We start from the raw sequence: 14,927 nt of genomic DNA, 5'->3' as shown, positions 1-14,927 counted from the left end.
CGGTCCATCATATCGGGAATACTTTTTTTTTACAAATGTGCGTGGCTAGATTTTTTATAGTACGTACGTTTTATCAAAGAATTTCATATTAATATTTGATATATCTTAAAATAAAAAAAATCAATTTGCTTTTTGACGTTCTTTCAGTCGTTTCCGGAAAGAAATTTGTCCATTCCAGATTTGTACTAATTTTTATATTTCTTATTTACTTCCGGCACCAGTAAGAGCGGTGAAGTTTGACTTTTATATAGTATTTATTTCTCAAAATGTGACTCCAGAATCCTCTTTTAGCTCAAGATGTATTTAAGAATGAAATGTACAAGAAAAACTTTTAAATTCAAATATTGCTTTAAGTGTAATATTACATATAAATGAACGATTGACTGTCAATTTTAATATGTACATCAAAGATAAAAATGAACATTGGAACAAAACCCTTTGTGAGTGAAAATGCAGGACAAAGTTTTTCTGAAAAACGATCTTACTTAAGAAAAACATCCAAGGTGATCGAAAATCAATTATATAAATCTCTACAAACTTGTAAAGTCGAACACAATCTTCTCCGCTTACAATCTCTACGCAATGAATCCTCTTCAAAAAGCTTCTGTCGACGATTGGATGCTCTCATATGTATCTTTGAAATGCTTAATTTACCATCAAATTATGAAACTACTGACATAGATAAAAATGATGATGAACTACAGTTAATCCCATTTGGAATACTTGACTTTAAAATTGCTGCTGAACTATATGCTGACATTGCTAGTATTCCCATACAATGTAGATTGGATGATGTACATACAAGACTTAAGGATGATTTAATGCACCAGATTCATGGTATTCGAAGTATCATTTACACAAATATAAAAACCCAAAAATGTTACATAATTCTAGATAGTGACTATGTTTCTCTGACTTCAATATTTAAGAAGCTTTGTGAAGATGAACAATTTATAGGCATAACTGCATTTAAAAAACAACAGCAACTTGATTATGATTTCACTCAGAGCATGTTGAAAACCTTAGATAGTGAACATGATAGAAGTGTTGTTAAAGCACTATTAGCAAATTTCTAGTCTCGTGATGCACTTTCTGGCGTAGGAATAAACCCTGAAACAGCACTGAAAGATCTTGAAAAACTTGGATTAATTCAATGTGAGGTTAACAATGCATTAATGGCTGCAACTGATATGATAAACCTTCGATTAAATGAAGAAATAGAATCAAAACAGTCTGAATTAAATTCTATTCAAACTAAAGACTGCAGTAAACTCAGTCAAATGAGAAGATCAGATGTAGAGTGTAAGGTCGACATGCTACAAGAAATAATAAAGAATAAAACAAATCTATACCTCCATGAAGACAAGTACAACTCTCAAAGATTCAATCAAGCTGTTGGAAGGCTTGCTAAAAAGTTGATCAGAGACAATAGAGTAAAGTTACGAAGATTAGGAGCAGGACCAAAACCTCTTCTAGATTATAATGATGAAAGATTTATAGCAAATGCAATAGAATCGAAGAGTTCAGCTCATGGTAGACGTCATGATAGTGTATTGTACTTGAATCATAGAGTAAAATCCAGAGATTTGTTATCAATTGCAAACTACAATCTTCACAAGCGAGGAAAACGTCTTATCAAATCTGCTAGAACTGTGTGGCTAAGAGCACGACCAAAAAAAGTAAACACAATTGAAGGACGAAAGCATAAAGGTATATATTTTTCAAAAAAATAGTTTGTATTTTAATATTTAATCCAAACACTTATTTGACTATAACACATACAAATGTACATGTATAAGTGGTAAAAATTCAAAGCTGCAGAAAAAAAATTAACAGACATGTCATACATGTATACAGTATGAATGAACATTAGTTAAACTGTTAACTTATAATTATAAACAACAGAAAAACAAATGTAAACTACAGTATCAAGCTACAAACACTACAATATTAAATTTCCTCCTTACTTCGGACATGTAAATATATGCATTGATTATTATTTAGAATGTCTATATTTTTTTAGGCATTAATACAGCTGAGCTACAGTATTTAATATTTGAAAATATGATAATGAAGAAAATTTCTAAATATGTATCAAAGGTACTACCAGGCTTATACTTTTTGTTTGCAGACATGCATTACATCTTTGACTATCATATAAACCTGCAAGATAGCCAGCTAAAAATGTAAAATCTAACAGTTCTTGCAATTTTTTTTATGATAATGTATCATAAAATGAGTAGGAAAAAAACAAATGATTGTTGATAAGGATGCCTAGCATATTTTAAAATAAAATTTTATATACCATAGTCAATTTTTTTTTACAGGAGATTGGTTATTTTGTGCAAAGAAGCCACCCAAGACAGAAGATCATGAAACAGAACTGACACACCACCAAAGGGCTCATATCAAGTTAAACAGAACAGACATGTTTGGAAGCAGGAGTATATTTTTTCCAGCTGGGATAGAAATATCATTTGAAGATAAAGCTTATGTTAGACCAGGAACTGATGGTAATAATATAAAAATGAAAAGAAATTTTTTTATAAATATTTAACATGTTTAAAACATTTTTTTCACATAAAAATAAAAACAGTGATCTGGATGGATATGTAATTTAAGATGAATCCACAAAGAGAAAAGCAAATAAATTATTGCCTCATTTCTCCGATTGTAACATATAATAGTTTGTTTGAAAAAAATATAAGCAAATCTTTGGTTACATTCTTTAATCAGTGATGTGTGAACTGGTTGATTGAGATGAATAATGATTGATTGATTGTTGTTTGTTAAATGTCCATTGGCAAAATTTCATGCAAGTTCAAGACAATATGTTGACATATGACATTGAAAGGATCATGTAATACTATTTAAAGAGGCAGAGGCAAAGAAAATCATATTTTTGGTGAAGGTTTATAAATGAATATTCTAAAAATATGAAAGAAAAAATGTGTTTCATGTTAATTTTAGAACTCTTATGAACATAACTTGGCATTAAAACACTAATGTTTGTTTAACCAAGGTTCATTAATTATAAACAGAATGTGCCCTTTATGGTCATGTCATATAAAAAGTGTAGTAAGAATTAAGTCACAGCCGATACATATTTTAAAAATTTTCTGGTTTTATAAATCCACATGTTAATATATATATATACCTTTTATATGGTTGATCTATTGAAGCACAAATATGAGCATGCACAGTCTTAGGTTATCCTTTGATTATGTGCATATGGGTGGGCGTGGATTTTTGGATTATAAAAATGGATTCTGCTTATAAAAAATGATTTTTTTCACAACAATAAAGCTATATATTGCACATAAAAATATCCTTTGCTCGTATTTATATACAAGATACATCATATTCTTAAAAAATAATAGACTATTTTTCTTTGGAAAACCGTTGCTACTGCCTCTTTATTTTTTATTTGTATTTACATGTGAAATATATATTTGTGTCATAAACATGTATACCTTATATTCTTATAAGTAGCTATAGCTCTATTAAATTTTATTTAACATTGATTTTTTAGTTGGATTACGAGATACAAAATGTGGAAAAATTTTGCAAGTATCTGATGAAAGTAAACAAAGAAAACTTCCACAACACGACTTTGGGACCTCTGAGGTTTACCAAACACCAAGCTCATTTCGAGTAATGACATGGAAAACAGAAAATATTGAGGGTAATTATCTTTCTTTCAATATTAAATGACACTGGTATGTGCATGTTCTGTGGTGATCTATACAGAAATAAGAAGATTTGGTACAAATGATTGCCAATGAATCAACTTTCAATCCAAGACCGAATATCATTGAAGTAGTACTGTTCTGTTTATGATATAAGGCAATAATTTTTTGTTATGGATTTAATTTCTTATTTAAAAATATTGTGGATATAAAATGAAAAAAAAATCTTATTTAAGCATTTATATATAGCCATGCAGACTTCAACAGGGAGCACACACTTGACTCTGATTGCATAGTATTAAAGCTACACCATGAGGGGTGGAACCAGCCATTTTCAAAAGTGGGGTTCCAAACCAAGTTCCAAATATATGTCCCCATTCAAATGCATTGATCGTCGTCAAATGGGAGGGGGGTCCACCCCCCAGAATCAGAGGCCTAAACTATAAACAAAATAAGATATAGAAGGTTTCATAAATCTTTCTTAATGAATTCTACACTTTATTTCCTGATTTCATTCAATTATTAAATGTGCTATAAATCAAAGGAGACAATTTGCAACATATATTTAATTGTCTGGTATGTCACTGTATGTTTCATACAGATGAATGCATCGTATATTATACTAAAACTCTGCATATATTTTTTAAATTCCAAAAAAGTCAATGTAATAAAGATGTTATTGTTTATTTCAGGGAATGATAAGCTAGTGAAGAATACAGACCACAGCCATGTCATTATTCGTCCAAAATTTTATGTTGGAAGCTCTGGTTGTGTCTGGGCAAGTGATCTAATCAGATTAAGGTATGAAGATCCAGACATCTTTGAGTTAAAATCTGACATACTTTATACGAAACAAGACAGAACAAAGTATGCTATTGTCAGAGACATCATCTTTAATGTCAAAGACAGTTATAATGAAGAAGATCTGACCTCACTAAAGAGTGGTGGCAATGAATTTAAGTCTTATGAGGAGAAGAGGATGACACATTTAAAACAGAGAATAACATCAACACTAGCTGAATGGAATAAACCAGCTGAGGTAGACAACATTATTCAAATTGTTCTTCAGTCTATTAATTCAGTGACAGAATGTTTGAAAACAGATGATGTTGACCATTTTAATGAGATAGAAAATCATATAAAGACTCTAACCAGTAATTGTGACACTCTCTTAGACAAAATAGACAGTCTTAATCTTCCCTCTGTAAATACTGTGATCGCAGAATACACAGATGCAGGACCAGGCGTTGGTGTAAATAATTTAGCTGTAAGGTTTAGATTTGCAGAGTTGTGTCGCATCCAAAATATGGTCAGAAGAGTAAGAATTGATAGGGCATCTGGAGATTCTGCACAGAATGAAGCAGAGCGGACCAATAGTGCTATAGGTTAGAATGTTTTGTCATTTTTACTTTATTTGGCCTTTCAATTATTTTGATTTGAGCGTCACTGATGAGTCTTTTATATACGAAACGTTTAACTGTAACTAAAGTTTAAAAGTGAATGAAATCACTTGATTTCTTCTATGTTTTTTTGTTCTTAACTCATTTAAAAGTGAAAATTATCAAACTCTATGATTAATTTGGTTTTTTTTTTGTATCTGATAAAAAAATGCTTAATTTGAAATTCTTAATACTAAAGTGAAATTTATATATGTATGTTTGATACAAAAAAAATTGTCAAAAGCAAATATGTGTATCAATGTGTTAAATCTATCTATTAAACCATGATAGCCATTTGATTTTTAAGGGGTTGATTATATTAAACCATTAAATAATGTTGAATAAGTTAATACATACTAGTCTTTATATTAAAGTATAAAAAATATGAATATATTTTTTGATACACGATAAAAAATTTACACCAAACAAAATAAAATAAAGTTCATTTCAATAGGGTCTTTAATAATATAATCAATTTTCAAGCAATTTAGATAAATTTTGTTGAAGATAGTGTCTTATTTTACAGGAGATGCATTAGTAGATGGGGCTTCACTCAGATGGGATTATTTTGAACCCTTTGAGAAAATGTCCAGAGAAGAGGTTCAAGAATTGTCCGCAAAAGAAGTAGAGCACAAAAAATCAGAAACCATGCAAAAAAATGCTTGGGCAGTTTCAAATGAAATAAGACTACGAATAGATGATGCCAGAGATCCAGCAGGAGGATACTTACATGCATATGTAACTGAACATCTAGGTAATGTTAGCATAACTTAAAAATAAGATGTTCTGTGGTGATCTATACAAAAATAAGAAAATGTGGTATGATTGCCAATTGCAATGAGACAGTTTTCAATGAAAGCCAAAATGAAGTTGATGTGAGTAATTATAGGTTAAAGTACTATTAGTACAGCCTTCAAGATAGCACCTTGGCTTATATGTATTTCAATAGACAGATTGATGTTTAACATTATTCTCTTTGAATGTTCAAAAAAAAATTTTCAAAAAAAATTTAAATTAGAATGAGAAGGTGTGGTATAACGGCCAACCATTGTCACAAACCTAATGTTGTTGATGTTATGTTTTCTTAGAGTCACAGCCATATTTCATTGAAATTGACCAGATATAGTATATATAAATTTATCAATTGCTGGGGCCTTCTTGCATATTTTTTATTATTAGAAATCATCATAAAATAAATTCCATCAATAAATAATCAGCTTTGAAGAGATGGTGAACAACTTTTTTGTATTCAACACAATGAAAACTAGAAAAATGCCCTTTCCAAGTTTCTCAGCCTCAAACTAAAAAGTTTGACTTCTACTGTCAGACATTCACCTTGTATTGTTTATAATTATATTAGTATAATACTGGACAGTGTATTCCAGCAAAAAGAAAAGACTTTTTATTTTATTTTATAGATAACCATTTCTTCTGGAACGGAAAGTACTTGAAAAGATTTTGTGAGTCATCGAAATCGGGAAAAAATAATGTTCCTGGACATGGATATTTTAACAAAATTTTCAACTTTATTGCCAGTCACATTGAACAAGGTGACCTTTATCTACAGTACCGCAAGTATCAGTGTAGATTACTTGGACAGGAATGTGATTTCTGCAAGAACTCTCAAAATTCTAATCTATTTGGCAATGAATTGATGCCACCTGTGCCAAGACCATACCCAGATTATGAACAGCTACCTCAATTTCATTATCTTCAGCACAAAGACACACCAACTTCTATCGATGGAGTCCAGAGAAGACATGACGATTTCCAACCTAGATCAAACTTAAAAAAAATGTTTAGCGAAGGAGAGATTTCAAGTGTTGATGATAATGAAATTGAGGTGTTCAGTAAGAAGTTTATAGTTCCCAAACAAATTGTTAAGAACTATATACTGCATATGGAAACACTCAAATCAGACAGAGAGAAAAGAACAAGTGAACATCAACAAAAGAGACAAGATGAAGGGGCTAAAGGATTTGAAGATTATGACTGGGTAGACATGTTTGAAAATAATAATATTGATAAACAAACAGTGTCTATTCTTGACAAATACATAATTCATAAACAGCTGGGCTATTTTAAATATAAGCATGAGAAGGTTCAGGCAGTTAAGAGAGCAATTGCATCAAATCTGGTAGTTGAGGAGGAGGAATTAGTTGATGATGAAAATGACGATCTTGTTATGGAACAGTATGAATCTGAATCTGAAATAGACACTGACGCTGGATCTGTCTCTGAAGCTGAATCGGACTCTGAACAAGATGCTATTAACCATTCTGCATGTTCTGATAGTGACATTGAAAGAGGGATAACCCCAGTGATAACAACTAGATCTAATAGACAAATTCGTGTTCCATCACGATTTCATGACTTTTTTTAATAAGTAAACTGTTTTATAAAATACATCAAAAATGAGTTATCACAAGCCTGGTAGTTAGCACATATGTGTTGACACAATAGATGAATGACATAGTTAAATTTATAAATTTACAGTTTGCAAATTTTGAATTCATTGAAAAATTAAGGATTTTCTTCCTCAGGCATAGATAATTCCTCAGCCTCATTTGGGATACTTTTTTGGTATTTTTGGTCCTCAAGCTCTTCAATTTTATACTTGATTTGGCTATTTCACAATTTTTTAAAATTTATATAGTTTTGTCAATATCTCAAAATAAATACTTCTTCAAAAGTTTATAAAAATTAGTAAAAATGTTGGGTAAACCCTTATTAAAGTTGAATTTCATAATTCCAAGGAAAGTATATCATGTATATCAATGAATATAAAAAAAATGTATAGAAACATTCTAGTGGCAGTATAAAATATTATTTTCAAAACACAATTAAAATGTGTTATAAAATCTTTATAATATTGAAATATATGCATTTGAGTTGATATATTAACTCTGATATACATGTGTTATTGAATGTTGTGCATTTGAGTTAAAAAATATCATGTTTCCATATGTGTGTTTTATTTTTTTCAAGCGGGGCATGGACTTTTTTGTAATTAATTGAAGCGGGGCAGGAACTTTTTTTTAAATAAATTTTGGCGGGGCATAAAGTTTTTTTTTAATAAATATTTGCTGTGTACACCGGCCCCACCCTCAGATAAATATTGCACAGTCCCTAACATTATGTTTACTGCTGTTTCCCATGTTTTACCTATTATCTCTGTTAGTTTTTATCACACATCGTTGTTTATACAATGGAGTTTGAAGCGACTGTCATACGAGTGATAGGTTGCACGAGCTATAAAACTATGTTTACTCAACTATTTTGTACATATGGAAATGCCTGTACATAGTCAAGAATACGACAGTTTATTTCCATTCGTTTGACGAAAAATGTTTGATGTGTTTGAGTTTTTGATTTTTTTTCCATTTGACTTTCCATTTTTAAATTTCCTTGGAGTCAGATATGTTTGTTATTTTACTTTTCAAAATGTTTGTACTTGCCAATCGCAAGATGAATCATTATCAAATAATATTCAGAAGACATTTGAATTATTGAGATATTTAAATGTAAAATTCATCTTGGACATGTGGGATCAAATCAATATACAAATGTAACAATCACATAAAATAGTTTTATACGAGCTTGGTTCTACAAAAACAAGTGCCTAAAAGTAAAAATGACGATGATGAATAGGGTTATACTACATATAATATATTTTTGTGAATATGTGGACGGTTATTTGTTCAAACTGTTTTATTTGTTTTAATCATACTACATATATATATATAATTAAAAAAAAAATGTTGGAAGGTCAAGTCAACAATCTCATATTTGACATGAATAATGTTTGAAGGTTTCAACGTTGGTAAAATCTTACCCACAACATGTTCAATTAATAACAATTAACAATATATGCTCTTTTTATTAAGGGTCCAGCTGAGGACCACCTTCGTGTGCGGTATTTCATCGTTACGTTGAAGACCCATTGGTGGCCTTCGGCTCGTATCTACTCTTTGGTCGGGTTGTTTTCTCTTTGAAATATTCTCGATTTCCAATTCTCATTTTAATAAGTTTATCTCAATTATTCATTTATTCATTCGTTCAATTGATATTAAAGATATGAATACATTAACGTAAAACAACTTTTGAAATATACCATATTTTAAATTTGTAATACCAACGTCCATAAATAAACCTAATCGATCGACATAGCTATCGGCAATGATTAGGTGCGATTTGGGGTAAAACTGAAAATACAAACTTTTGTACTTTTTGTATTATTATCCAAACTGGTCTTTACAATTAAACATATGGTCCAGAAAGGCAAAGGCAGATTTGCACACATAAAAGTAGTTTTATGCCTCATGTACAACAGATATGTGTATGCCAATTACGGATTTCTTGACCATGTTCTTTATTTTTATTTTATTTTATTTTTGTCGTATAAAAGTTGGAGTTTGTTGAGTACGAAACTGTATTTAACTGTGCATTATATATTTTTTTCGGTATTTCCTGTTTGGTTTTAACCTTTTATTTGTTAGTAGTGTAGTCTTATATCATCGTTTTGATAAAAAAAAATATACTACAAAAGAAATCTTTTCATCTAGGGTTGTCATTTTTTTGCAATGGGGATAGTTTTTTTAAGATTATAGTTGCAGACCATCCTGACTAACAAAAATAGAAAATAGCTCCAGGTTAACGTTTGATCAAAGGATTGATTATATCATAAAGACTGTTGTCCTTCTAATCAGGACGGTTTACCTGTTTTGAATTATCTCTTTTCTAGGAAATTATACGAATAAAACATCAAATGTGTTATAGACTGCCCGTTATAGAAAGAAACAATAAGCACAAACATAATGCAACAAGGTCATAAAGCTATATTGATATATACATGATAACTATACAACTAACATCATCTTCGGGTCTGTCTTTTAATGTTCTTGAATTGATTCATCTGAAATAGATATAAATCACAATATGTCCAATGATTTATTACAAAACCACATGTATTACAAAATTTATTAGGGAATTAAAAAAAACATTTTACAAAGTTTTGCTTCTTCCGTTATTGTGTAATTTTGAATTTGTTTTCATAAAAAAAAGTATTAGCTACTTAAACGTCTTTAGCTACAGGAGACCTGAAAACATAATTCTAGATATAGATTTGTTGTGAGTTAAGGAGAGATCTTAAGTATATAATTTATAGGTATATAATGTATGCTATCAGTTTAAATTCATATGTCTTCAATTCAATTCTTTAATAGTTATTAGTTATCAAACTGAGTTAAAGCTAGTATCATTATTGACAAATAACTAGAACGTACAAAACAAGAACTGAATTTGATTTTCCGTTGAATTTTTCCTTGGAGTAATTTTGCTTTTTTTACTTTTCACTTACAAAATTTATAATGAGTCATTTTTGATTGTTTTTTTCTTCAAAATACATCTCCCGAAATTGTTAGATGGCTAGTGAAAGTGATATGTAAACACACTTTATATGTTGTTGTCTATGTTTTTGGTTTAATATTGAAGAATAAAACCTTGTTTAGAACTGATCGATTTATACATAAACTTACCTAGTAATCTGACTTTGATGGACCATACTGGCTTCCGCTCTGTACAACTGAAAATAGAAATGTTTGATGTGATGTTTAGATTGTATGTGTAGAAAGTTTAAAAAGATAAATGAAATGACAAGTAAACACGAGAAGATGTGGTTTAAGTACCAATGAGACAATCTAAGTCACAATTTGTAAAAGTAAACCATTATAGGTGAAATACTGTTACACATTTCTAAATATACCAGAGTGTGTTTAACAGATGAAAAGTACAAAATTATTCGTTGTTGAGCACCGTACTGTGATCTCTTGTTAATGGAATCTACGTCATTTTGGAATCTTGTGGATAGTTGTATCATTAACAATCTTATCTCATCTCTTAGTTTTAAAGTTAAATCTATAAAACTAAGTTATTTTAGAAATATTCAAACACTTTTACAAAAAAGTCACTGCAGTAAAGCACAAACGATGGTAATTGGAATTGCATTTTTTTTAATTATGCTTATCGACATGCATGAACTGAACAAATAATAGATAATACCAAAACATCTATTACTAATATGTTACATTCTTGATTTGACATGTGTGTGCCCATATAAGAAACTATATTTGATGAGATTATCTGTACAGCTTTTGACCAAAGTCCTTTAAAATAAGTTTCTTTTTTTCATTTATACCATTAGCATGTCTTGCACAAAAATTGATTGCAAGTTTATAACAACTACAAACAACTAAACTTAAATTACACTTGGTCATCTACGCTATGAAAAATAACCTGCCAAATTCGCATGAAACACATTGTTTACATTTTATGCTCAACAAAAAAGAAATTTGTAGCTACATGCAACAGTTTTAAGAATATTAATTGTTACCTCCATATCCAAAGTCTGATGATCCTCCTTTGCCCCATCCAGATCCAGAGCCTCCATTGCCCCATCCAGAGCCTCCATATCCTCCATACCCTGAACCTCCTTTGCCCCATTTAGATCCAGAGCCTCCACTGACCAATCCGGATCCAGAGCCACCGTATGCTCCATATCCTGAACCTCCGAAACCTCCTTTACCCCATCCAGAACTAGAGCCTCCATAACCACCATTTCCTCCGTTTACAACAACTATGTTACTACCATATCCAGAGTCTCCATATCCCGAACCGCCTTTGCCCCATCCATAATCAGAACCTTCACTGACCCATCCGGATCCAGAGCCTCCATAGCCACCGTATCCTGAACCTCCTTTGCCTCATCCAGATCCAGAGCCTCCATTGTCCCATCCAGATCCAGAGCCACCATAACCTGAACCTCCTTTTCCCCATCCAGAGCCAGAGCCTCCACTGACCCATCCTGATCCAGAGCCTCCATAACCTCCGTAACCTCCGTCTCCTGAACCTCCTTTACCCCATCCAGAGCCAGAGCCTCCGTAACCACCATTTCCTACAATCATTATGTTACTACCATATCCAGAGCCTCCATTTCTCCATCCAGATCCAGAACCTCCTTTGCCCCATCCAGATCCAGAACCGCCCTTGCCCCATGCAGAACCAGAACCGCCACTGACCCATCCAGATCCAGAACCTCCTTTGCCCCATCCAGATCCTCCATTGCCAACTACTTCATATGATCCTCCAGACCCATAACCTCCACAATTTCCATAGCCACAACCAGTGCCGTTGGCTAAGCCAATGAAAGCAATGAGGATACAAACTGCAACCTTCATTCTGTAAATATAACAAGCGGAGCTTATAGTAAACTTATAAAGAATCCTTTTTCATCTCCTCAGCATGACTACCTACATTAATGCATATGTATACAAATATGTTTTTGAGAGGATGGTTATTCAATAAAAAATTTAGATGTGCTATTCCGTTTGAAATAAAATTTGCATCTGTGGAATAATTAAGTAGATGTTTAAAGTAATTTGTGGTAAGAAACCCCTAATACTTTTCCAGTAATACAACGATTACGTTAATTGAAATATCAAACGCAACCACAGTCACGGGGATAGCAAAACACGTTGGGATATATAAAAAAGTTAGACAGTGCCAATGAAAAATCCACTTTCAATTGAGGAAAATTAGCAAAATAAGGACTTTTATGGCGGTAGGCGCCTAATGAAGCAAATTTGTTTAGCAAACTATTGCGTAAATATATGGAAAATAAGAAATTACAACACTCGTTACCGTGTTTAATTACATTCTTAGGCATTTATATAATTTAAATAAGTCACTGCATCAGTTAATTTAAAAACTGATAAACGCCTAAAGAGATTAAATGTTGATTGTTGCTATCTTTAGACATTATATATATTTGATATTATAAATATAACTATAATCAAAGACCTGGTGCGCTATAAATATATAAACATAAATTAAGTTCAAATTTAGGTTTAAAACTGTTATTTAACTAGAGAAAATTGAAACGTTTAGGAATGAAGATTTTTCGCAAAGAAATAAATAAAAATATTATTTTTTTATGTTGCTCAGTAAAAAAAAACCAAGAAAATATTCATACGGTATGAACACACAAGAGTTAACAATTTGTTCCGAGGTAGTAATGTTAAGTCATATTTAGCCAAATTAATTGATGAAGTAAAACGATTGGCCACATGCGAACAGGAGAAACTATTATTCTAAAACATTTGAACAAAAAACAAATTACAAATTCTATCCTTTTAGGCTGTTTTGTTGATATAACATTTCTGTTGCTATATCTGCCTCTGATATGTGAGCTCATTTTTGTTTATCATGTAAGATCTTAAAAAAAAACTACCAATGACGTTGTGAAGATATTTTCATTTAAGATATTTAGTAGAATTGAAAATTGAATTAGGAATGTGTCAAAGACTAAAGGACAGGAAACAACCGAAGGCCCCTAACAGTTCTTCACACCAGCGAGAAAATTGCTAATACTTTATGACATGTACATGTACGTGGAATGTATGTTCTCAGCCAAATTTTTCATATGCTAGTATAGGATAATTATAGAAGATCATAGAAGAAAAGTTACAATCAGAATTGTTTTCAAATATTACAAAACGTACTAACCTTGTGACTATTGGGAGTGTGATCTGATACTGCTGATAGTGCAGAAATTAGAGACAAGGGACTTTTATACTCTTTCAAATCGTTTGAATTGTAATCAAGGTTACTCGTAATTAATTTTGATTTACGACAAATTCAACAAATCGTGAAGCATTTTGCTAACACAGTAATCAAAGCAAATAAGTAAAGATTTATCATTTTTTTTATAATGATCAATTGTTAGTATGAAACAGTGAATAGGTTAATTGATTTGAAGGATCGAAAGTTTCAAAAAGGTTAATCGCTGTTCTAGGTTACCTTTAGAAAAAAATGTAGTGTCATATGACTTTGTATCTTCTAAATTATTTCACAATTGATCAGCAGGCTCGAACTTTACGATCAAATTATGTTGAAGTGATTAAGCTTAAGACGATACAATTTAACACATAGTTATCACAAATTATGCATCAAATACATACAGTATTTGCTTGAATGATCTCTATTACACTTAAAAGAGTGACGAAAGATACCAAAGGGACAGTCAAACTCAGAAATCTAAAATAAACTGACAACGTCATGGCTAAAAATGAAAAAAACAAACAGACAAACAATAGTACTCATGACACAACATAGAAAACTCAAAAATAAACAAGACGAACCACACCAAAAACTAGGGAGGATCTCAGGTGCTCCGGAAGGGTAAGCAGATCCTGCTCCACATGTGGCACCCGTCGTGTTGCTTATGTGATACCAAATCCAGTAAATAGTCTAATTCGGTAGGTCACATTCATGAAAGGTAAGGGGATTGTAGTTACGACGTAAGGAACATCTCCGATATCATTTGTGAAACGGCTATTCCATAACGCTCAACCAACTCGTGATGGCGTCCGGAAAATTTACGAAGGGATGATTTCAACTTCACCATTTGGAACTCTTGGTTTAATAGCTTCCTTGTGAGCAGCAACCCTCTATCTTTAAAATACCTTTGAACCACAAAATCCCGAACTCAGAAGTCAGAGTAAATCTAAGGATCATTTTTGTGTTTAATGTAAATTTTACTATTTTGTCGTTTTGATTTTTTGTTGCACTTCATTGGATCTCTTTTTTCATTGTTTCCTTCTTCTCTTATAGTTGATGTGTTTACCTCAGTTTTAGTTTGTATCCCGGATTTGTTTTCTCTCAATCGATTTATGACTTTCTTACAGCGGTATACTACTGTTGCCTTTATTTGTGATCTCTAGTTTTTTAACAACTATTAAAA

At 31.4% G+C, this 14,927-nt stretch overlaps 2 protein-coding genes across 2 annotated transcripts; one reads left to right on the top strand and one right to left on the bottom strand.

The window, feature by feature from the left end:
- Positions 1-208: 208 nt before the first annotated feature.
- On the top strand, positions 209-8,261 carry LOC139521012 (uncharacterized). The gene is made up of 6 exons (XM_071314162.1): positions 209-1,710; positions 2,328-2,513; positions 3,533-3,685; positions 4,382-5,074; positions 5,655-5,882; positions 6,547-8,261. Exons 1-6 carry the CDS (start codon positions 1,176-1,178, stop codon positions 7,509-7,511), a joined length of 2,760 nt encoding a protein of 919 aa, XP_071170263.1. The 5' UTR covers positions 209-1,175; the 3' UTR covers positions 7,512-8,261.
- Positions 8,262-10,662: 2,401 nt separating this feature from the next.
- LOC139518560 (uncharacterized) lies at positions 10,663-12,371 on the bottom strand. Its single transcript, XM_071310049.1, has 2 exons — positions 11,520-12,371; positions 10,663-10,712 (listed from the first exon to the last, which is right to left on the bottom strand). Exon 1 carries the CDS (start codon positions 12,361-12,363, stop codon positions 11,890-11,892), a length of 474 nt encoding a protein of 157 aa, XP_071166150.1. The 5' UTR covers positions 12,364-12,371; the 3' UTR covers positions 10,663-10,712; positions 11,520-11,889.
- Positions 12,372-14,927: the final 2,556 nt, after the last annotated feature.

Source organism: Mytilus edulis, chromosome 4 (genome assembly GCF_963676685.1).
Source record: "Mytilus edulis chromosome 4, xbMytEdul2.2, whole genome shotgun sequence".
Lineage (NCBI taxonomy): Eukaryota > Metazoa > Mollusca > Bivalvia > Mytilida > Mytilidae > Mytilus > Mytilus edulis.
This window is presented reverse-complemented; position numbering and strand designations above follow the sequence as displayed.